The sequence below is a fragment of the Mastomys coucha genome, unplaced genomic scaffold (genome assembly GCF_008632895.1).
Source record: "Mastomys coucha isolate ucsf_1 unplaced genomic scaffold, UCSF_Mcou_1 pScaffold21, whole genome shotgun sequence".
NCBI classification, from domain to species: domain Eukaryota; kingdom Metazoa; phylum Chordata; class Mammalia; order Rodentia; family Muridae; genus Mastomys; species Mastomys coucha.
Window position 1 is genome coordinate 68,450,548 of NW_022196904.1, and position 25,479 is coordinate 68,476,026.

The following is a 25,479-nucleotide window of genomic DNA, read 5'->3' on the forward strand; positions in this document are numbered from 1 at the left end:
GCTGCCATTTGTCAAATGCAGAGCCCAGGACTGAGATAGTAAATGAGAACTGTACTAACAGTTCAATTCACCTCCCCTAGTATCAGAAGGAAACACCATCATTGTAGCAAACATGGATGTAAGGCTCTCAGTGGGTTCCGACCCTGCTCAGATAGTTTCTAGCTCTGTGATTCTTGGACAGCTCCATTCACTATGCTAAGCCTCGCTCCTCTCCCCTGAACTGGATGGAGTATCTCTACTATGTTAGTGGGTGAGCATCAAATAAAACAGTACATACAGGCACCCCACATTGTCCTTGTCATCTGACAGGCACTCAGTGGTAAGGGACCATTACCAGTAAGGATGCACAAAGGGGAAATCTGATGAGATGACACTTCCAAAGACAACTGTGAATGAATGGGAATCAGCCAGCAGAGAGGGCAGGAAGAAGCAGGGCTTCGCACTCTAGTTTCCAAATCCTTGGAAGAAACAGGCACATGGAGGGACCCTTCGTCACAGGAGCAACCATTGCACTACACACACTAACTCAGCAGATGCAGCTAAATGGTTTCCAATTAATTAACTGATTACATGATAGAACAGAAGGGGATTCGAAAGAGCGCTGTTGACCTTTAAGAATAATTAATATCATCAGGATAACAAACTCATCCAAGGAAAATAATGAGGAACATTTTCATACTGCATTCGAAAGCCATGGATGGTGAGGCAGATGGGCTGCATCTAAGCCAAGCCCCAACTTCCTCCTAGGGTTTTCTGTCTCCTTTCATTATCTATTTCACACTTCCGGAAATACCCTGGAGACCTGTGGCCTTGCTACAACTGCACATGGCCTTGCTGTTTTGGCCAGCTCTGAGGCCCTTCAGTTAGCCTAGGCAGGAAAATTGTCCAAGGATGCTAGCCACTGTACCACTGAATGGTGTAGGGGCCACTGTTAGGGTCATAGCAAACCTCTTCTTGGTTCTTGGTGTCTGGAAACCTTGCCTTTCTCCTCTTGTGCCCTGGCCAAGACTGGTCCCTAAAATGCAAATCTCTGTGCTTGCAGCAGGACTTCCTCCTCTGGACTCACACTATCATCTCCCACAACAGTGCTGATGAATGACATGATTTATATGCAATAACAATTAGTCAGTGTTCTCTGTGGGTCAAGCATCCACCTATCTTAATCCTCATTCTACCCTTTGGAATAGTGGTGCTGGAAATGTGGGGTTGAGTGGATCATGGCTCTACACTCTAGCTCCTTCCAAAATGCCTTCCGAGTTCTTGATTGCCTCCTGTGACTCTCTGATGCACCCCTTCTGCTGGGAAGTCTTCCATGGCCCCCATCTCTAGATGACTCGTCTCCCCATCTAAGCTCCCAGAGTACTTTATCCATCCCTTTAAGTTGGCATTTGTCACACTGCCATCTCAAGACAGCATCTAGATTCCTGTTCGATAAAGGGGACCCTAAAAGCCTAAATCCAGGGCTTCTCTTGATGTACATGAGTCACAGATGCCTATCAATATACCTGGAACATAAAATCTTCAGTAAAAATCTGTTGAATGGGCTCAAACATACATGCAAATGATGTACAAGTTAAAAAAGAAAAAAGCATAAAAGAGGTGACCCCAGACACTGTAATGCATGCCTGCAAACCCTGCACTCAGAGGCCGCGTATTCACAATCTCCAGGACAGTTTGGCTACACAGTGAGTTCCAGGCCAATCTGGACTTCACTGAAAGACCCAGAAATACAAAAGTAATGCATCTAAGTAAGTACCAACCTGATGACAGAAGACCAAATGTCCTGGCTTGCCCAAACACTTTCTCTTGTTCTGGAATCCCACTGGACTAGCTTCTTTTTCAGTCCACTAAACGTCCTAGTTTGGACTTCAGGCTACAAGATCACTCCGTTTATTGAGTGCCTACTGTGTATCACACACCTAACTTCTGACTCAGATCTGTGAACCAGAAAGGAAAGTGACTTTTCTAAAACAGTGAGTGTTAGTGTCAGCAAAATTTCTCTGTATATAAAGGCTTTTTCCACTTACTCCACCATTCAATACATTCTCCCTGGGTGGCCATTCCAGGCCGGGAAATGCCAGTCACTGGGCATACTGGGTGAAGGAGCTATGATGGCTCGCTGCAGCAATGTGTTCACTAGCTGCATTTCTAGAACAACCCACAGAAGAGGTCTTGTCCAAACCAGACAAGAATTTACACTTTCTCCATGGTCTCCACTCCTTGTTGACTGTATAGTGCCATAGCCTGGTTGCAACACCCAAATACACAGGTATCGTGGCCCTGAAATGCTTGTCTTTAAACTGTTAGAATGAGAAAGTCAGAAAGCAGTCACAAAAAATAAGCCCACAGCAAATACAAGAGATGGTGGACAAATGATTCCCAGAACACAATAACTACACAGAATCCCAGTGCCGCCCCTGACCTCATCCCCATGCCTCAGAGTCCCCTCTACACTAGAGCTCTTGGGCCCAAGCTTATCCCCAGCTGCTACAGAGTTTGAGACCTGATAGATGTCCTTCCTTCCAAAACCCATATGCTTCAGTGTCCACTAACGTTTTCCCTCCCTGTGCCGTTGTATGGATGTCAGAAGCACTGGCTTCCTCCCTTAGCCTCTCTGACTGTAAGTAGCAGCCATGGCCTCCCTTCTGAGATGCAGCTGTGTCAAGGGACCTGCTACCCTCCCCTGCAGTCCTGTCTCAATTCTGTCTCACTCCCGGCGTCAGCTGATAGCCTCTCTTTTTCTTCTTTAATTATACTTCTCTACTCTCTGTTAGTGGCCTCATGACTCAGGGATTTAATTTATTCACTAAACAATGTCATTACAGCACTGTTTTCTGTAATTTATACCAAGCACAGGCTTTTGGCCTCTGTGTTTGGGAAAAGCAAGTCCATGCCCTGACACACATGGCAGTCCCAGGGAGACTTGCAAGGGAGAAGCCAGATAATACTTTCATCTCCTCTTGAATATTTGGAACCCAGGATCCATGACTGCACACTTGGTTATATGACCAAGGAGAGGTCTTCACTTTAGGCTGAGAAAGAAATAGGAACTGAGCTTCGGAGGACTTTTTGGTTTTGGTTTTGTCTTTTCAGATGGGGTCTCACAGTATCCCAGATTGGCTTTAAACTATCTATGTAGCCAACAATAATATGGTACCTCTGGTCCTCCTACCTCGTGTAGTTTCATGCACCTCATGCACCACCATGCCAAATTTCTGTGATATTAGACACTGAACCCAAGGGTAGGCAAGCTCTGTATTAACTGAGCTCCATCTCCAAATCCAACTTTTTTGTTGTTTGGGTTGGGTTGGCTTCTTGGTTTTGTTTTGTTTTTGGAGAGGGGTGGGCAGTGAGTCTTCACACGAATCTCTAATTTGACCTTGAACTTAAAAGTCTCCTGCCTCTGCCCTTAAGTGGCACCACACTCGGCTCTGGAGAGGAGGCACTTTGAACTGAACTTAGACACAAGGAAGGAAAGAGAATAGAACACATGAGCCCAGGTAAAGGCCAGTCATCATGGAGTGCCCATAAACATATATGGATTACAATTCTGACACAAAGTAGAGAAAGATATCTGTATGCCAATCATGATCACTGCTGAAACAAATTAAATTATGCACTGAGGCATGGTCGGATCCTCACTGGCCAAGGGAACAAATTGGGATAATTCTTCCTCCCAGTCTACTTTGGCTGACCGAAACTTCATTTAAAACCTTGACCTTTGTACTGAAGTGAAAACAATTAATTAACTTGCTAATCATTTTCTCTGCCATGGGGACTTTCCCATACTTTGTAATAATAATCACGTGAGCAAACTGAAGAAAATTGGGATACAGAAATCATTTTCAGGGAAATGGAAGTAATGAGCAATGTTTATTGAGTGCTTGTTAAGCACTAACTACTATGTGCTTTAATGATATTTCTTCATTGACTCTTCCTGACAACATCTTATGGTCCGTGTTATTAAAATGATTGGTTCTCATCTGACAGATAATGCATCCATGGCTTAGAGATGAGGTAGGTAGTCCAAGGTCACAAAGCTGTTAATGTTAAAATAGAATCTGACTCCACTATGTCCAAAATCCACACACCATGTACATAACAATATACTGTGTCTCTGTGTGTGTGTGTGTGTGTGTGTGTGTGTGTGTGTTCACGCGCACAGGCACGTTTACACAGGTGCTCATGCACGAACACATATGCCCACATGTTGGACAATATCTATATCTCTAGATCAAGACTGTTTTGTAGCATATAAATAGATGAAAGCCTTCCAAGAAGGAAGAAAATTTATCTCTATGGACAGCATTACTTGACCAGCTCTGCTGAGCTACTCCCATATTTTGGCCTCCTCTGCCAATGCCTGAAGGAAAAACCTATGCCAAGTTCACTTTCTCCATACCCCACCAAACAGAAGAAACACAGAAGGCTCACCCTAAGGGTTTACTCTGAAAGAGAGAGGACCATGGTGGCTCATAACATTTCAGAATCCAATGGCCCTACTTTATTCCTCTGTTCAAGGCAATCCAGATCCTACACGACAGCCTTGCCCCTCTATGGACTATCCCTAAATAAATGGTGGGACGAGCTCTTTCCCTGCTTCCTGTAGGTCTGCATCCCACCAGGGAGGCTGCCAAACAGAGAGCAGAGTGCCTGCCTACTATATGTGAACAGGTCTTGAGTATATCATGGTGGGAACTATGATGGTGGCAAAGAGCAATAAAAATGAGCTAGAGCCTGGGAGCCTGTATCAAAAGCTGTGCCCTGGTACCCTGGAGGAAAGGGAGGGTGTGGGCTCGAGCCCTGGCCATGGTGCTGAATTCTCACAGTTGGGCATAGGAATAGTGATTTTTGCAAAGGGTGGGGGGACTTTATAATATCCCTGTGCTTGAAGATGCTGGATTCCTAGTCATGCTTAGGGAAGTCAACTGATATTTTTTACCAGTTACAACAGAAATAACATAAAATCTGGAGCAGGCATTAACAAATATCAATACGTCTTTACTAGCTGATCGTGGGCAAATTTCAAAACCCTTCTGAGATCCAGAGCCCCCCCAGTACTCCTCTGTAGAACATAGATAGTACCAATTATGCAGTTATTGTTGGGAAAGTACCTAGTCTGGAACTTGACACAGTCTCTCCCCCTCCCCTTGCCTTCCCTCCCTGATTGCTTGTGGTTATGTGCACACACACTCTCCATTCATTCTCTCCCTCTTGCTATACACTACTACAAATATTCTTTCATGAACAAGTCTGAAATCCTTCCCAGAATCTCCAGAGTACAAGAATCCCTCAGCCTGGAACGGTCAGCACCATCCAGCAGATGGTGATAAGTTGACGTCACTAGCCTAAGAAAGCTAATTTTATCTTCACAACTAAATTGAACACCCCAACTCTGCCTATGCCAAATCTTACTTCAGTGACCTCAGTTCTCTCTCCAACCCCAAGGTGCGGGTTTGCCATGGGGAATCATTTCCAAAGCACCTGTCCCCCTGCCTTTCACAGAGCCTATTGATGTGTTCTTCACATAACTGCCTAATGAAAACTTTGAATTGATCTTCTGTTTTCAAGTTACTTTCCAGCGATGGCTCAACTGTCACAATATCACCAGTGAAAACTGTTCTGTGATTTCCACATCATGGGATAGAAACAGAAAGAAAGAGAAAGATGGTAACTGGCCCATGATAAGCCTTGAAACAACACCAAGACGCTCAATTCTAGAAACCAGGTGGCTGACCTCCTAGGCATTGCTTGTGGCTGAGGAAATGCCCAATGCCCCAGAAAAGAAATAAGACTCAGAGTCAGAGACCAGGTCCCTATCCATGCTGCACTAATTCTATCTACTGCACTCACTCAGATTCCTCCCTGATGGGACAAAGATGGTAGCAATGGCTATTTCATCTTAGTACTACATTTAGAATGAGATGGTCCATAAGGATCACAGCCTATTGATTAAGGCAGTGTGTTACTCAAGTAATTAACCCTTGAACACTAAAGGAAGCATGCCAAGGAGACCCTTAGAACAGCGCATGAAATAGAACCACACAGCATGCCTGATGGTGCCTGCTCTGTGTCCCTTCAAGGCCCACAAACAGATGCACCTATTCTGCAGTTTCTTTACCATATCTAGCAGAAGTCTGGATTTGTTAAGGTCTATCAGTGAAAAGCATGAATCCTGGGCAAAGCAAATAAGACACTTCCCTAGAATTCTGGTACAAGGGGTCCCCCAGAGGTATGGAAAAGAAATGAATGTACGATATGCCACGAATTCAAAGGTATTACTTCTACCAGGCAGGTTCCTACAAAAGCCTATGAGGGACACAAGGTTAGCAGGAACTTAGAGAGATTAGATAACTTGACCAAGGTCTTCCAGCTAGACAATACTTGGCTGGAAACAAAACCCAGTTCTGCTCAGCTCCAATACTCATGTCATCAAACCAAAATAAGAGAGTGGTAGCAGGACAAAAAAAAAAAAAAAAAAAAAAAAAAAAAAAATCCTAACAGAGCTCCATACCCCCAAATCCTTAAAATGCACTATCTATAATCTTTGCAAAGCCCAGACTGGGAGCACTGCATGCTGCAGGGAGCACTGCATGCTGCAGGATCAGCAAACCAAGTTGTGCTGGGCTTGGGACTGCTTAAGATGGCTGGGGTTATGAAAACATCTGCAGCAAAGGAGAGATGGAGCAGTCACGGCTGAGATGAGCCACGAAGAGAGAGAAAGCTGCTGGGGCTCAGGGCTCAGGGATGCAGTTATTAATATCCTAAATGGAGTTCTGACTGCTTGAGCTTTATTTAAGAACATGCCTGACTGTATAATTACAAGGGCTTAATTTGTTTTCTTTTTCACACAATAAATAAGGAGTACACAGTTGCTCTTAGCAAACACCACCCTTCCTGGTATCAGATGGAGTTCCTTAGCTGTGGAGGGATGTTCGGTACCTAGAGTGGGAGGATGAAAGATGGTTCTATAACCACCCAGGGAGTTGAGCTGCCCACTCCAAGTACAAAGGTGGACTTAGCAGAGACTGAGCAGGATATAATGATCTAGGTGCCCTTTTTCTCTGGGAAGTGTAAGCACTGAGGTCACGTCAAGTCCCCTGTGGCATGAGCACTGCTAGTGACCTGTCTGAGAGGCACTGACATCATCTTCAGACAGGCTCAGTGGGCTCAGAATATGCCAAGCAGCTTATTTCCCACTGTTCTGAAGCCTTGCACAGATGATGACAGCTTCTGAACCTACTCAATTACTCCGGAGATGAAACCCAAAGCTGAAGCAAGCTGGGGCTGACTGAAAATCCCAAAGTAGAAGCACAACCCAGGTAAAGACTATTTTTTAGGAAGAAGTAGCATAATACATTGAGGAACCTGGAAAGCCCAGGGTAGCCAGGACAGAGAGCACCAGAAAAAGGCATGGGGTAGATGTCAGGGTGGTCTCCAAGGCCTTCTTGCACATCTAGGGTGCTACCCCACCCAGGACTCTGCATGGACCAGACACAAAGGGTTTAGATCATATCTTTAAAACATCAGAGTCACCGTTAGGAGAGTGATATAAAAACCTTTAGGTTGCACAGGTAGAGGTAGAGAAAAACAGCTCTAGAGGACAGCCTTTAGGATACCTTGACACTTAAAACAGCTGAATGTGTGAGAGAGAGCCTGAGTCCCTGGTAAGGAATTGGCAAGATGTCCTTGTGGAAGGAGGCACAGAGGCACCAGATGCACGTGACTGGCAACAGATGTATCCATAAGAGAGCAAGCTCTGTTCTTCTACAGTGCTGAGTTGTCTTTGAGCTCAGAAGTGAACAGTTCTACTTCTCCAGTGAGTAGGTGCCAGATCAGAGGGCCCACCTGAATCATGCTGTCCTTAGAAGCAAAGCGTTATGATTTGAATGTGAAATGTCCCCCACAGGCTCCTGTGCTTGATCTCTTGGTCCCTAGCTGCCTGGCCATGCTATTTTGGGAGGTTGTGGAACTGTTGAGAGACAAGGCCTAGCTAAAAGGAAGTATGTAATGTGTGGCTGAGGGTACTTGAGATTTTAGCTGGAACTAGTGTTCTCTCTGTCTCTGTCTCTGTCTCTGTCTCTGTCTCTGTCTCTCTGTCTCTCTGTCTCTCTTTCTCTCTCTCTCTCTCCCTCTCTCTCTCTCTCTCTCTCTCTCTCTCTCTCTCTCTCTGTCTCTCTCTCTCTCTCTCTCTCTCTCTCTCTCACACACACACACACACAGACACACACACAGCTTCCTAATATATCCAGATGTTACAGGTCAAGCCACAGGCTCCTATTATTATAGCTGAAGCTGTATTTTAATCCTCATGATAGACTGCAGAGCCTTAATCATAATCCAAGATGAATCTACACACACACACACACACACACACACACACACACACACACACACACATTTAGGCTGATGCTCTCAGGTATTTTATCTCAGTTCAAAAAAAAAAAAAAAAGTAACTGAAACCCAAAGATTCTAACCCTTCTACAAGACTGTCCTTGGGGCCTGTGGTGGTTCGAATGAAAACGATCCCCCATAGGCTCATAGATTTGAATACTTGGTCATGAGGGAGTGGCACTATTTGAAAGAATTAGTGGGTGTGGTCTTGCTCCAGAAAGTGTGTAAATAGAGGTAGGCTTTGAGGTTTCAGAAAACCCATTTGTGGCAGTTTGAATATGCTTGGCCCAGGGAGTAGCACTATTAAGAGGTATGGCCTTGTTGGAATAGGTGTATCCTTTGTTGTATGTCACTGTGGAGGGGGTGGGCTTTAAGATCCTCCTCCTACTGCCTAGAGGACATTCCCTCCTGGCTGCAGTCAGATCAAGATGCAGAACTCTCAGCTCCTTCTCTAGCATCATGCCTGCCTGGATGCTGCCATGCTTCCTGCCATGATTATAAATGCATTGAACCTCTGTAATTGTAATCCAGCCCCAATTAAATATTGTCCCTTATAAAACTTGCTTTGGTCATGGTGTCTCTTCACAACCAAAGAACCCTAACTAAGACACCATTCCAAGCCCAGAGTCTCTCTCTTCCTGCTGCCTCAGTATCCAGATGTAGAGCTCTTAGCTACTTCTCCAGCACCATGTCTGCATTGTATGCCTCTATGCTTCCTGACATGATATCAATGGACTAAACTTAAGTCAGCTCAACTAAATGTTTTTCTTTGTAAAAGGTGCCAAGGTCATGGTGTCTCTTCACAGCAACAGAATGGCTGTGAGTTGTGTTGTCAGCTCCAACAGGTATGTGGCCCCATAAACATATCATGTTTCTGGACGTACAGCACCCAGTGCACTCTACTGAGAGCAGTTCTCATTATAATCACTAACTTTCCCAGATGCCAAGTCCCAGACAGTGGTGGGTTTTAGGATACCTCTCAGCACTCCAAGAAGTTGTCTCTGCTATAAAGTTCCCCCTTCCCAAAAGCCACATCATCTGCCTTTGCTAAATGATCTGAGATCTCAGTCCTCATCTTATTGTGTCTGAACAGTCACTTCACTGTCCCCTCCCACCACAAACTCTCTCCATGAAATCGATGACCTAAACACAACTTACTGGCATCTTTGTCTGAGACAGAGTACAACCTCAATAGATGTCCTTAGAGGGAATGAATGCACTCACATTTCTTTTAAAAAGTGCCCCATAATTCCAAGGACTATTGTGAGCGGGCTTTGTTGGACGCTACAGCACAAAACTATGAACAGCTAAATGTCACAGTCTAGAGAGGGGACAAGCTTATCTTGGGGGATACGGCTAATGTCATCCTCATCAGCAGCATCCTTTCAAAATCTTTTAAGATTTGGTCTTCAAACTGAGACAGCAATGTACATTGATCAACATTTTTAGCCAAATACAAGAGGACAAAAGATTTTAGTAGTTTCCCTAGAGTTCTGTGCTGTGATGAGGAGAGGTGTCACCCAGCAATAACCTCTACTTCTAAACACTGAAAATGGGAAGGCCCAGGGATATGGGCAACTTCCTGACCCAACATTACCCATTCCTCCAAAGTGAACATGAGATAGAGCACCAAAATATCCTCTTGGGTGCTTGTCAAACTCCTTTCCCATCACAGTTCACTCCATCTTCACAACGGCCCCAGGTGTGTGGAAAGTCAAAGGTATAGGACTAGACCCATTAGATGAGGTGTGAAGAGGAAGATAGCATTTGTTCACTCTTTATAGAGCAGATCTATACTCCTTCATTTCCCATGACAACATGGGAACCACCAACCAGAACAAGAAAGGCACTGGAAGGTCCAGATGTCTATACCTCAGGACTTGGATTCTGGATTCTAAGCTCCCAAAAGGCCTGCTGGAAAATTTTCAGGCACTCCTGGGCCACTATCACTATGGAATTTTAGACAAACAAGAAGTAACTCCCTAAACTAACCTCAAGTTTCAGTAAAGTCCCCAGTACAAGCAAGGTAGAAGCCCTCTACTGACATGCAGAAAAAGGCAGATGTCCTTGAAGGGTCCCCAAATCCCAGATCCTCTGAAGAATTCAGCTTCCACTGACTGAACAGGATGGCAAATCTGATGAGTGTTATCCTGAGCATGGGACAAAACACAGAAAGGGCCATGCAAAAGAAACAGGGTTATAAAGAACATACATGGGTTGGACCCTAGGCATCCACACACACATGTAGCAGGTATGCAGCTTGGTCCTCATGTGGGTCCTGAAGAACTGGAATGGGCAATTTCCCAAAAGCTGTTGCCTGGCTGTGGGATATATTCTTGTAGATGGGCTGGCTGCCTTGTCTGGCCTCAGTGGTAAAGGCTGCACCTTGCCTTGATGAGACTTGAAGTGCCAGGGAATGGGGATACCCAGGAGGCCCCAACCCACTCAGAGGAGAAGGGGAGAGGGGAAGATTTTGGGATGGGGTAACTGTGAGGGGGCACTGAGCAAGACGTAAAGTGAATAAGCAAAAAAAATTTTTTTTGAGAAAAAAAGGAAGAGGGTTGTAAACTCGGAGGCAGAGTAATGACCAGAGTAAGGAGAAACATCTGTATGAAAAAAAAAAAAAAAAAAAAAAAAAAACGGAACTACAGTAGGCAGAATGGATGCTTAGCAATGAACCACACACTCTACATCCAACTCTGCGTACTATCTCCCACTCTTATGTCTCAAGTCCCTCATGTAGGGTGACAATAGCACACTGATACACTCACTCCATAACAAAAACTGCACTAACACCTCTTAAGAGCTGCCAAAAAAGTATGTGCTACGAATTTCCTAGAGGGCCTTCAGGTTACCCGCCTGGCTCCACCCAGATCCACACTATAGCTCGCTACTTCCCTACCCACACATCTGCCCTCCCCCCCCCACACACACACACATGCACACACAAACACACCACACACACCACACACACCACACACACAGACACACACACACACACACACACACACACATTCACACACACCGTCAGAATCCTAAAAATGCCTCAAAGCCAGGTGCTTAGACCTTGTGCTTGATACAGCTTACCAACAACTGAACTTTTGAAACAGCTATGGGAAACAGGAAATACTACTGAGTAAGCACTCACTCTGTGCAGCCAAAGGAGATGGTGTCTCGTGGCTAGTATTAATCTCTATCCTATGGGAATTACTCCCTAGTGTTTCAAGAAAAATTCTCGGACTCAGTTCTTCAGCCAAGACAACAGGAGGAAAGTGGTGACGTGGCTAACTTGAAGCCCATGACCTCAGTCATCTTCTCATGTTCCAGTCACAGGTACGCATTCTTCAGATCCTCTCTTAACACTGAGGAAGCCTGATTTAAGGAGACTCCATCCTTCTTGCCAAGGATGCTTGTCCCTGAGGAAGAAGCAGGCCGCTCTGTACAGGTTTGTTTTAGGGGCTGGGCTGGGCTTCTTAGCTTGGTTTCTGAGGGAGCTGAGGGAGATCCCATCCACAACCAGAGATGAAGTCAGCTTGGGGCCAGTGCACAGCTTACCCCATCTGGGGAACATGGGACCTTTCAAGCTCAGGGCAGTGACAGCAGCTAGGTCATCTAAAACCACCCAGGAAAAGCAGAAGCTCTACCGAGCCAAAGCAATCCCTCAAGAGACAGAGGGGTTAACCTGGGAGAAAAAGAGGTTTTTGAAAATTCATCAACAAGAAACAAGGGAGGAGATGTGAGATGCCAGCTTGCTAAGGAATGGAGTGGAACTGAGATTAATGATGACCCCCAAACAGCCAAGGGACTAAACTCATTTTCTAAATCTGTTCTTAACAAGAGAAATGGACAAAAGAGATGTGGACAAATGGGAACTAATGAAGCCTTAGGGGAGGGGGAAAAAAAGAGAAGAAAATCTACCGAGAATAATCAAGACTGGAAAATATGAACGCACCGTGTAACCCCCAAGGCTTGGAACCATGCAGGCCAGAGGCCAGAATGTTTATTCAGCAGTAGACTGAATATTTCAACATTAAAAGTTTACAAGGTTATAAGAAAAGTCTTAATGGTTTAGTTCAGGAGATCCTGAGATCCCAGATGCCTGGAATCAGGAAAAAATAGCATCTAAGGTGACTTTAGGTCTCTTTTTCTAAGAGGGATGTGTGAAAGATTTTGGAAGCATGCCGTGGGCCAGCAAGAGTGGTCCATGGCCACATTATCTAGGTCGCAACAGTACTGTTCTGAGTGGATCAGAATGCTGACCACGAAAACAGCAAACATAGAGAAATTACCAGGGAGGACATGAGTACCCAAGACCACAGGAGACTAGAGGAAAGACACAAATGGACGTGAAAAGAGAAAATCAATTGAGGAAGCTTGCCACCTGCCTCGCTAGGGAGCAAGGAATCATTTCTACACAAGGCCCCAGGAGAGGCAATTGCCCAGTCAACTAATGGTGTCAGTGGACTGGGAATTGACTGTCTTTGCAAGCAGCAGATAAATGTGTAGCGGCTGAGAAAGTCAAGTTGGGAATCTGCAGTTTGGTGAATTCTGTGGCACAAATTCATCTGGGGTTCAATACGATAATCTGTAGAAGAAGAACAAGAAAAGATGTGCTCCAAGTCATCAAATGTCACAGGGGCTGGACTGTTGAAAGAATGAAGGGACCCGCACCCACCCACCCATCTCCAGGGGTCATACAGCTTCACCGCACTGGGAGGAGTCAGCTTCACCGCACTGGAAGGAGTCAGCTGCCCAAGTTGCACATGTAAGGTTTGAAGTCACAGGATGCTGGAGCAATGCCATCCACATTTCCCTTTCTCATCTCCTACCACAGATGTTATAGGGAGGTGAACACACACAGACACCGGCCTGCCTGAGACAGGTTCCAAGGAAAGGGGAGAAAAATTAGCCCCAGAAATGGATGGCTGGAAGTCTGCAACCACATGGGACAGAACAGGTAGTCTCCACTCAATTGTTCATTAAGGATCCTTTTCTTTGCTGAGAATCTACCTAATGTAAATAACTACTAACCACCCTCGAAATGACAACTAGCAAACTAAGAGGTACTGCCCCTTCACCCACACCCTGCCAGTGACCAGGTAGTTAGCAGGAATTGGCTGCTGGTGCTCATTCCGTGGTCTCTTGTGGACCTTCTTCATCAGGGCCCATTCTAGAATAGGCAGTTATCACCCTCCTTCCTCTCCAGCCTGGTTCCTGAGAAGGGACAACAGCCAGGGCTAAACAGAGGCTGGAACGGGGCTATTATAAGAACAGGCTCTAGAGCCCCAGAAGCAGGTTACTTGTGCTTGGCTTCTGCTTCTGCCATTTGGTAGCTGTGGAATTGGGCAAGTTGCCTAAACTCTATGTGCTTCAACTGGCCATGAGTAAAATGGGGAGGGTGACTGCACACACTTACTATTAGGAGCAGAGAATAGCACATAAAGTGCATCAGCAAAGGTTCAGCACACAGCAGTGGTTCCCAGAAGCCACATCCTTGGAAGTCATTAGATTGGAATGCTTAACCTCCAGAGAGACAAGATAGGTGGATAGAAGGCAGTGGGTAGGGCCAAAATAAACTGAGAACAGCTCTCTTCTGGCCTTGGCCCCCCTATGGTTCCAGCTGTGTCCCAGTTCAGACCTTTGTTCCAGGAAGAAATGTGTCCCAAAATGCTGTAAGGTCAAGACAGGGTCATTTATATGGTGCCTTGTTTTAGAGGTATGGAAACAGACCTAATAGGTTTAAGCAGCATATCCAAGACCACTGCACAATAGAGAAAAATAAGAGAATGTGTGAGGCAGAGTTACCCAGAACCACTGCATCCAAACAGTACCTCTTACATACTGACAGCTGCCCTCCTGAGCCTCCTTCCCACACTCCGCTCCTCTCCAGGCCACCACTCAGATGCACCACTTCATATGGTCCTGGCTCAGTGTTCCCAAATCAGTGAACCCGTGGAAATCCTATCCCATGGGCAAATGGCTGTTTTCAAGTTATGTTCCATTGGCAGCTCTTTCTGTTCGCTGATGGTCAGACACAACAGCCTTGAAGCAGAAACTTATGTCTAAACAGCTCTAGGAGGAAGTCCAAGGGGATATGGCTGTATATATCTATGGTGGCAGCAACTGTGTCTTCAACAGGTTTGTCACCCAAACCCAGAGCCCTTCCAAAGTCCAGTTCAAGTCACCACCTCCACTCTGACTAACAGTCTCTGAGGTCTCCAGGGTCCTCCAGCACCTCGTGTGGGAAGATCCAGAGAATGGCAGCTGGCTGGACAGCATGTCAAAAGTTGCAGAACCTTAACCTGCTCAGTCTCTGCTAGTTCATATATTTAAGTGATAGAAGGTTCAAAGCTAGCTTTGCAAGAGTGCTTCCCTTAACTGGCCTTTGGAGACCATTTCCAGCATAGTGGAGGAAGAAGTCCTAGAGTGTTGTAGGCTCCTGGTGCCCCATCCACTTCATGTAGAGATTAGAGCCTCTGTCATTTATGGCTTCTGTTCTTCATCTTCTAGTGACCACAACAAATGTTGATTTCTCTTCATACTATGTGACCAGTGAAGGTCAGCTGTGGTGTGATCCCATCATCTTCCCAGAAAGATTCCGGCTAATGGAGCAACATCCATCTGGGGCTTTGCTGCCTTCTGCTCCATAACAGAGTGAGAAGAGACACAGCAGGCCTCATGCAAATTCTCAAAGCTTCTACCAAGAAGGAGCACAAGGTGTGTGTGTGTGTGTGTGTGTGTGTGTGTGTGTGTGTGTGTGTGTGTGTGTGTGTATTTATGCATAGGGATGCATACAAATATGCACAAAATACAACTCAAAAGGTTCCTGTATATTCACAGCTATGTAATCCATTATTACTGCAATCAACTTTATAAATTTTTTTATTATTCCCAAGAAAGCCCCCATCCCTAGTATAGACCTAATATATCTAATTATGGTGGAGATAATAAAGAAACATTTTTATGCCATAATATAAACGTCATTTTTCTAAGTCTGGGATAGTTTTGAATTTATTATATTTTTTTCCTTTTGTCTGTTTAGTCAACTGGGTAAAGACAATCTTTCCATATGCCCCTGGCTGGACTGGAATTTGAGGTATAATCCATTGTGGCTCCAGATTCTTCATTTTTCCTTTTTTCTTTTTCTCTTCTTGTTGTGTGTGTGTGTGTGTGTGTGTGTGTGTGTGTGTGTGTGTGTGTAGGCATACATGTATACACTGGTATACATATATGTGTGATTGCAAGCATATGGAGGATGGGGGTCGCTATCAGGAATATTCCTCAATCACTCTTACATTCCTATTTTTGAGACCAGGTCTCTCAATAACACCCAGAGCTCACCAACATGCAAATCTCACTCACTCGCTCTAGGGTTCCCCCCTCCACCTTCCAAGACTACACTTAGAGGCTAGCCATTGTGCTCACCAGGCATTCGCATGGACTATGGGGATCTGAACTCCACTCCTCTTGCTTGACAAACGCTCTTGCTCTTGGGCCTCCTGCCTCCACTTCCCAAGTACTGAGATGACAGAGGTGCACTACCACATCTAACAGAAAGGGTATTTTTTAAGTGACTCCACTGTGCACCTCTCTCCAGCACACCCTCCAAAGGAGCCCTTAACTCATGTAGAAAAACAGTCTGAACAGCTCTGGAATTTTCTGGAAGTTGTGCATATATATGTAGAGAGAGTTTCATTGAGGATAAGTATTTGTATTATTTTTGGGAATTTCAGGGATTGCACAGAGTCATTTGCCAACTGGGCAAACAGTCAATAAGCAATGTCCTCATCCTCTTAGAGTGGGGTAAAATCTATAGCTTTAATCATTCTCTGTAAAGATTAAAATAAAAACAGGTGCCACTGTTTTGACTTTGTCAATGTCCCTGAGGTGGTAAATTTTAAGGACAGGAACACATCTTGTATGTTGATCAATTGTCTTAGGCACGTAGCACTTTGAGGGCACATGGAGGCCCCTTAAATCATGCTTTACTGTATATTTATTAAGTCATGTAACAAGAGACTGACCACCACACTGTCAATCAAAAAAAGAAAAACAGCAACTAACTTATACTGACCCTTATTATGATTCTGACATTCACCTCAATACTTTGATAAGGTTTAACATGTCTCATCTTGCTAAGAAGCATATTATCCCCATTTTACAGATGAGAAGATAAGGCACTGATATGCAGGATGGTGAGGTCATATTTCTAGGGTACTCAAATATATATAACAGAACCAGAATCCAAACTCAGTCAATCCATCTCAAAAACACACACTCTTACCTGCTCACCAACACCATCCCATTCATGATATCACTTAGGGAGAGGCAACAACTCATGAAGGAGATTTGGAGGAAGTTCTGAGCAGGCAGAGCTGAGAAAGCTCAGAGATGCACTGTTGTGTTGCTGATGTGCCCTGCAGGAGGATGCTGCAGGCTGTGCCTCTACAGTGTTCATTTTTGTTCCTCCTGGTTCTTGTTGGTTTTGGTCTAGTGGGCTGTGTTTCACTGGTAATGCTGGACATCAAATCCAAGGCTTCATACACCTTAAGCAAGTTCTTTACCATTGAATCACTGCCCTGATCCCCCACATTCTTAGAATGTCAGTAACTCACATATATCCTTATTTTAAAATCATACTGCAATGGTTTCTGCCATGAAGTTGGGGGAACTCTGGCTAGACAGGATCTGAGGAACAATGGTAGGATAATGTGAAAAAAAAAGAATGCCACACTGGAAATAGTCTTTGTCCTGCACCTGCTCTTACACATGGAGATGTTCATGACAATCAATAAGACATCTTCTCATCCCAAGAGTGATCAAGGGACAGCTACTCACCTTGTCCTAGGTACTGGGTACAGAGCAGTGAATAATACAAAGTCCCCATCCCACAGAAGTTTACATTCAAGTAGAGGCTATCTGGTATAAACCATTACACAAATAACTAAATGGTTATTTTTCAAATTGTCAATATTAAAGGAAAGTCCAAGGAAATGACAGAGCCACACACACACACACACACACACACACATATATGTGTGAGGGTACTGAGATGGATTGACTGAGTTTGGATTCTGGTTCTGTATATATATGTATACATATATATATACAGAGAGAGAGAGAGAGAGAGAGAGAGAGAGAGAGAGAGAGAGAGAGAGAGAGAGAGAGAGAGAGAGAGAGAGAGAGAGAGAGAGAGAGAGATCACCCTTACAACCTTACTGAGAGTGAAATATAAAGCTATGAAAAGCTGAGGCAGGCTGGCTGTGATGGACTAGGCATGCCCTTCTAATTTTTAGAAGACTGAGGCTGGAGAACTTTGAGTTTGAAGCCAGCCTGAGCAGTCTGGTGAGATCCTGTCTCAAAACCAAACCAAACAAAGCAAGAATCCCACTTTGGCCAAGTTAAGCTTGATATATGATTTAGCCACCCACATAGGGGTATGGGACAGAAAGCCAAGAGGCAACAGTGGGAGCAGGGATAAGAATCGGAATTTGGGAATTAGTTCTAGCAGGCTCTTCCAGGTTAACTCTCTGCGATCTCTGAAATTGGATACCAGAGAGCAGGGAGGGCGGGCGCCCTGAGCCTTTCATAATGTGCTGAGTTAAGCTCTTTGCACGCTTTGTCTTACTGAAAGTTCAGAACAATCCTAAGGAGGAGGGCCTCTTGTCCTTCCTTCCAAACTCTGAGGAGTTCTCTAGCTTCCCTATGGTCAACAGCAGTAAGTAAAAATCTCAGATTTGACCTGCAAAGCCCTTGGTCTATTACCATCAGTAATACAGAGTAGTTGATGAGCTTGCCCTCCACAGGGGACAGAAGAGGACCGTCACTTGCATGAGGCAGTCAGGGGACAAGTATGCCAGTCACCAACCCCTCTGAGATGTAGAAAAGAAAGTCTTAGTGCAAAAGTAAGGGGAAGTCAGAGAGGTAAATACTTACGATTAAAATATCAGCATATAAGCCTGGAGTCCAGAACCAGACTATTTCAACCTCTGGTGGTTTGTAATACATAATAAATCAGCCTCCCCATGTTTTCATCCCTGCTCCCTAAGGAGAAATGAATTGCATACTGTCCAGCCAGTGTCCAGGAGGGTGGGGCCTCCAGCCATTTTCTTTATCCCCATCCACCTAAGCGCTGCTGACCTTCTCTCCTTGAAAACAGCCTCATTGCCACAAATCAAGGCAGTCCCACCTTATTCCACCCTCATACCCGGTGGGAGAGAGCCAGCATTCCCAACTGACCAGAGCAAGCAAATATCTGCTTACCTCAGTATGAGGACAGTCGGTTGTCCTCAGCTTCTTAGAAAAAATAAGCCAGCAAGTAAACATGAGACAGATCCCACCACAACCAACTCCAAAGGATTAAATAAAGCCTTTTGACTTGCTGGAATATGACATTAAATATTCCTGGAAATAAAGCAGGCCATAGGCTAGCACTAAGAAATCTTTCACTATAAAGATATTCAGTTAGTAATGCAACTGTTGGTACAAGATCTGACCTGAATAGGGAAAGAAACTAAACAGCTTTCTCAACCAAGCTCTTTGAGGCTGGATGGTGCTAAATCTCCAGGGAGAAATTGCAGCTCTCTAATAAAACTTTAAAGACCCTGCATCCCTCCTCTAAGAAGTCCTTGCTGAGAAAACCAGAGAGAAGAAACACTCCAGGGATGTAAGAAAGCACACAGACTTCAGAGTCAGGGGGCCTGGAATCCTCAGCCTGACTACTCCACTCGCTTATGGTAGGGCCTTAGGAGAAATCAGCCATGACTCATGGACCTCAGTGTGCTCATCTACAGAATGGGAACAAAGCATCTCTCAGGTAGAGACTATTCAATGCGAAGTGAGCCCGTATTTGCCAAGGTAAGGGTTTTTTCACCCCTTGGCTCATAGTAAATTCTTAATGAGTGTTACTTAACCTGTCCATCTTCTTTTTTGACACACATGTCTGTCTGTCTCTCTGTCTGTGTGTGTGTCTGAGAGAGTGTTTGTGTACATGTGCTTCTATGTGTGCATGGTTTATGTATGCAGGTGTTTACACACATGTGTGTATGTGAAGGCCAGGGGGCCAATTCTAGATGTCATTCCTCTGGAGCTGTTTCATTTTGTAAGATGGGCTCTCTCACCAGCCTGGAGACCTGCCTGGCTCTGTCTCCCCAGTGCTGGGCTTACAGAACCAGGTCTGGCTTTTTGACATGGGTTTTGGAGATCGAACTTGGATCCTCAAGCTGTAGCAGCAAGCACGTTGCCCAGCAAGCAAGCTCTTCCCTAGAGACTTGTATTCTTAATGTAATTTGATAAGCGTCTCAGAGTTTTGGTGGGTGTGGGGTTGGTTTGATGGTGATGGTGGTGGCCGTGACCTCTTCACCCCTAGGTAAAATGCAAATATTCCTAGGAAGAGAATCTTCCTAGACAAGGTCTGTTTCTATTCTTGACCAATGATAGTCCCTCTAGGTCTGTGAAGTAAAACTTCCTTCAACACCAGCCACCCGGCTGGCTATGAGAACTTGGCGTGGTGAAGCCTATGAAAGTTCCTCGAGAAACAGGAAGCGTTGTGAAGGCTAAAGAAAACACCACCACTGGGTGGTGACCTGTGGGTGTGAACACAGTTCACAGAAGACATCCACATTACTCTGAAGATGAGGACTGCCCCCCCCACCCCCGGAGACCCAGTCTGTATGTGAGTCATGCTAGAGAAAACAACTTTCTTAATGGAAAAAAAGAACCAGCTACAGAAGTGGGTCTCAGACGGCTGGGGGATGCTCCATATTCAATAGCGTTAGTCGATGTGACCTCTAAACTTTCAGAAATAAGAAAGTTAGAGGCTCATCCACGGCTGAGCTCTTCCCTGAGCGAGCAGCATCTAGAGTGGTCTAGATAGATCTAGAGCAAGAGGGATGAAGCAGAGAGAAGAAAGAAATGTAGCAGGGTTGATTTGTCCATGTTCAGGGAATGCAGACAGTAGATATTGAAGACAGGTATACTATACACATGAGGAAGCTGCAATGTGTTTGTGGAACAGAAATCCAAAGAAAGGTTGGGAAAACCCCTAAAGCCATCATATCCCTTCCCTTGGGTTCTGGGATCACCAGCAATAGCAACAGCAGAACACATTATCTTATCAGCAAGCGTTTCTAAACTCTACTTGCTGGGCTAAGAGCCATACAGAGCATTGATCACGTAGTCTTTGTCTTTATGTTCACTTTACAGCCTAGCACTCAGATATTCCTATTGACTTAAAAAGTCCTCATCCTTGCACCTCCTATAGCTAAACAAGAGGGTTAAAAAACTATCCAGTCTCTCAGAAAGGCCTTTCCAGAATGTGTGTTCACCAATATCTCATTTTTTCCTCATCCAGCAAAAGAGGAAAACCTGAAGCAATCAGTAGGAGATAGTCGGTCATTCATCGACCTTGAAGGAAACCTAGCATTCTGACATCCGGCCATGTTTGCTGCCAAAACTTGACCTTGACATCCCCAGCTCATTTTCTGATGTGTGGAAGAATTACATTAGTATCAGTGACAGTTCACGGATAAGGGACAGCTCCCCCAGTCCGATGACTGAGATAACTTGGGTAAGAATACCTGCTTCTTATTCTATACAAAGGGGCAGGGAGGGAGTCTTCTCAGCCATTTCACTTTAAAAAGGGGGCAGGGGGGACCAGGAGAAGGAAAAGAAAGAAATAGCTGCCAAGCCAAGGCTTGGCAATTAGTGTTGGAGTAAGTGATCGTCTTGTGATTGCTCAGCTGGGGCCTGAAGACTTGTAAATGCATTTAGAGGACAGAAATAGAAGATGTGAGAGAGCAGTGAGGCCTGGACCATTTGCCAGGAGAAAATGTCCCAAAGCTGCCGGGAAATTTACTCAGTAGGGATTTAGGGTGTGTCTTCATAAACAGACAAAGTTTATTCATCAAACCCATGGGTAAGCCAGGCTGTATGCCTTGCCCTATGGGCTCTGCTATCTGTAACCTTCTGAAGTCCCTACTCTGTCAACAAAGCCCCTTCAGTGGGTGCTGCTTTTCCTGCTCATCTTGAATAAACAACAAGTCTGGTGACTTTGGGCTGCACCTCACCTAACAGTAGTCAGCTGGAACTGTCGTGTGGTTCTCCAGCCCCCAATTGTTCCCACCTGATCTGTCATGGACATGTGATTTCATGACCTCTGTATGTTGTGAAAAAGGAGACCTCTCAGATGTCAAAAGCTCTTTCCCCCGGGAACATTTACAGTGAAACTCAAAGCCCCCAATAAAATAAACACCTGGAACATCTGGTTCAAGGCCCTTCTCTGGTTGCAGCTATGTTAGCTGCAAAGAACACACACATCAGCAGACTTATGCCATACGGCATAAGACAGGGCAAGAGAGGCAAGAGTGAATTAGACAGCTGAGAGGAAGGACTTGTTAGTATAAATGTTAGTATAAATGGCTCCAAGCAAGGGCCATGGAGCTTGCTATTTCCAGAGAAAAGGAAGAAAATTCAACACGAAGCAGAGGTGGCTAAAAGAGATAACTATTCACGCTGTGGTTGGGAAAATACAAAAGTATAGCCAGGAACGCTGTGAGGAGAAACCACTTTGCAACCATATTCTTCAGGATCTCTGTGGTTCCCCAAGTCCCCTATCCTCCACTTCTTCACCACATCTTTTCGAAGCTCTGCTCTTCTTATATAAGAGATTTCTATGCAGCAAGCTCTCCTCCTTATCAATACCAACTACCAGTGGCCCCAAAAAAAGACTAGTCAACTTGCCAGTAGGTCCTCTGTTTCCTCATCACTTGCAGCAGATGCTATTTCATCCAGTTCATGTATACTCTCTTTTCTTTGGGGGCAAACCCACTGAAGGTGCAGATGGCTATTCTTTTTGAGAAAGAGCTGACCCAGATAACAAGTATATCCCTGTGGTAGTGCCAGTTGACTTGTCACTGATCACTTACTGGGCTTCCTTTCATGCTCCCTTGCTTTGTAAGAAATGACTTTCTTCCCCCCAAATCCCATAGTCTACCTACCCAGATCTAGACTTGAAAAAGAAGCATCAACATGGATGACATCACTCCTGCAAGGTCTAGCCATAAACACCATCCTAAGAAGCCATTCCACTAGTCTGTCACAGCCAGAAAGGAAGACAGGGTGAGGGATGCACAAGCAGACAGATAACCATGAGCACGTCTCCTCTGCCCTGCCTCAAATCAAGGCCTGTGATCTTGTGCGGATGTTTCCACTTCTCCTAGTTCTTCTTATTGAACCTAAACTCTTAGATACACTTGGCCTGGTCTTGTTTTCCTTTTTCTTATAATTCCAAACATCAAGATGTACACATACCTACAATCCTACACAATCTCTCAATAGAGTCCTGTCCACATCGAGCTATGCCATTTACATTCCCATAAAATTCCAAATTTTCTTATGAAAAATGTAGAAATTTGGAAGTCAGAAGGCTCTCCTACTCAGCCCTGGCTTCCAACTGAAAACCTTTGAGATTACCAAATCCCAAAGTAAAACTGAAGGCTAAAATTAAAGGATTTAGCCAAGGACAACAAATACCAAAGCCAGCTTCATTGTTCAGGAACATTTCCCTGCATGTACCCCCTCACCCTCTCTGAAAATCTAGTTCTACTCACATATAACGCAAGTGGGGGTTCTTGGCGAAGGCTCTGGGTTGAATGTTTCGGAGTCCAGAATTCTTGATGGTCCTAAACAGAGAGAAAAGATGGTTAGCAGAACCCCAGGGGTTACAACCAGAAAGAAGGCCCCTGAGTGGGATATAGCTCTCTTTATCACCAATGACCCTGGATGGCCAAATGTGGGCTCAATGAGAGATATGAACCAATTCCTTTGGAGACTAGGTGAAGGGTGGGATATAAGCAGTCATTGCTCGAAGCTAATCACTACCCATTCTGACCAGCAATTGAGAATCAGGGCTCCTGGTGCTCCAGAGATAAGGAGGCTTCAGTCTCTTTATGCTTTCTCCTCTTCCTCCTCACTCTTGGGGACCCATGTTTAAAACACTGAAGTCCACTGTAGTGGTTAGTGGGAATCAAACACTGGGGATAGGGGGTAGGGTTGTGTCAAGCACTGAGCTGAAAAATGAATACATTCCTACCATGCCTTGGCTGCCTTGAAATCCTAACCTTGGGCAACCCCCAGGCCTGTTTGGATCAAGGTGGTTCCTAACAAACCCAAAATGGGTGATGCCAACCATCCCCGTTCATGAGAAAAACCACTGAGACAGCCAGACTTTCCATGGCTACTACTTCAGATGACAGGCAGCATCCCAGTTGTTCCTCAGCAAGCCACCCTGGTGTACTCACAGCTTCTGGAGTCCCGTGTAGAGCTCCATATCCACAGCATTGAGTGTGTGCAGGCCTCGCCAGTTCTCTATGTGTCTGCAGGAAGACAGGAAAGGTCAGTTCACTACAGCAAGAGGTGGGGTACCAGCTTTAAAATCAGACATGAACTTGAAGCCTGGAGCATGAGCCATGACTTCTGACAAATCACCAATTAACCCTGAGTTCAGCTTCTCCCCACTGGATGGTGGGGTTCACTACAGGAGTGAAGGATTTCTAAGTGTAAGGCCTAAGGACGGAGTACTCAGTCAGCATCTATCCCCAGCTCAAGAGCCCTTCCAACCCATTCCTCAAATTTTGGACTCAATGTACTTCCTTCTTGTTTCTATTCAGGATTTTCTAAGGCTGGGCTCCTTTTAGATTCTTTCCTATCCTTAATGCCTGCACAGAAATACAATATAAATGATGTGGTTTAGGGAAGGGGTGTGGCTTGCTAAAGGGCTTGGCTTCTGTGCAGATAAGATAAGGAGAAAGACTTATGTGGCGTATGCACCCACCAGGGCACAGAAGAGCACTCCATCTGCATAACCACGGATCATTCCATTTGAAGTTCAAGAAAACCAATGGATTGAGATATACAGAAAAGCAACTCCAGAGATGGGGCACTCAGAGGCACCACAGGGTGATAGAAAGAATGTGACATGGGAACTAAGCTCAAGTTTCATCTCTGAGACTTGAGTGCAGATCAAGCACATACATTAACTAATCGGAGTCTCCTATTTCTTTGTGAAAGAGAGGTACCCTACCACCATGGCTCCTCTTCCTTCTATCACAGAGATCTCTTTCTGGACCTTTTCCTCGAAACCTCCATTTTAAAGAAGGTTGTGTCTAGCAAGAAGACTATATGTATTAAGTAATAATTAATTCATATTCTCAGATTAATCAGAGACAAAAATCAGTTAATTGAAGCTCTTTATCAACACATACAAGCCAGTGTTAACCAGCCCGGTGCACAAACTTCAGCTCAAAGCAAAGAAACTCAAGACTGTTGTTGTGAAAAGAAGGCTCATTATGAGTATGCGTTTAATTTTTACTAGTTCCTGACAGTGACAAGGGTCAAACATTCCTTTATTGCTGCTTTGAAAACCATTCCATTGTTGATTATCAAGACCCTTTCATTGCTCTAATAGTGTATGAAATATGACCTTCCATGGGGTAGCAGAAGATCATAGGAAATGATCCATCCCAGCCCTCTTAGAACCTGACTCCTCCCTCCTCAATATCCAGAGGCTGCAATATATAAAAGGTCTCAGCACCATTTCATTAAAGAATACAGTTATCCAAAGCACACTCTGGCCAGAAAAGTGACCATTACTTTTCCCCAGACAGCTCCTCCCTTGCCCGACCACACCAATGGTTCTACCATCTGCCGCCCAGTCCAACTAGAGCCAAAAAGGCAGTGTGCCTGTGGCTGCCAGGACTTCTGGCAGCATTTCAGAGCCACACAGTGACAAGGTATGCCAAGAGCCCATTTTGAAACACATTCTCCCAGGGCCCCCATGGAGCAGCCAGAAGCACTGGCATTTGCTGGGGACATTGACCAGGTGGCCAGGTTGGCATTGGCCTCTAACTCTAATGCCTTCTCTCTGGAAGCCTCATGGTTTCAAAGCAGTTTTCATGCCCTGGTCTCACCAAGGTAGGAACACTGACAACATTTCAGATGTAAGGAAAGCCAAGAGGACTAAGACCACCTGTGCCACTAAGCCCCTCCAGTATATATTCCCGGGCCGTGGGCCATGTCAAATACCAA

General features: G+C 45.0%; 1 protein-coding gene across 8 annotated transcripts in view; it reads right to left on the minus strand.

Annotated features, from left to right (window-relative positions):
- Positions 1-25,479, minus strand: part of Ntrk3 (neurotrophic receptor tyrosine kinase 3) — a 375,962-nt gene that overhangs the window by 287,039 nt on the left and 63,444 nt on the right. For all 8 annotated transcript variants that reach the window (XM_031387032.1, XM_031387031.1, XM_031387030.1 and 5 more), the window contains 2 exons: positions 23,694-23,768; positions 23,004-23,075 (listed from right to left, as the gene is read on the minus strand). In XM_031387032.1, coding sequence (XP_031242892.1) covers positions 23,004-23,075; positions 23,694-23,768 — 147 coding nt within the window. The remainder of the gene's footprint in view (positions 1-23,003; positions 23,076-23,693; positions 23,769-25,479) is intronic.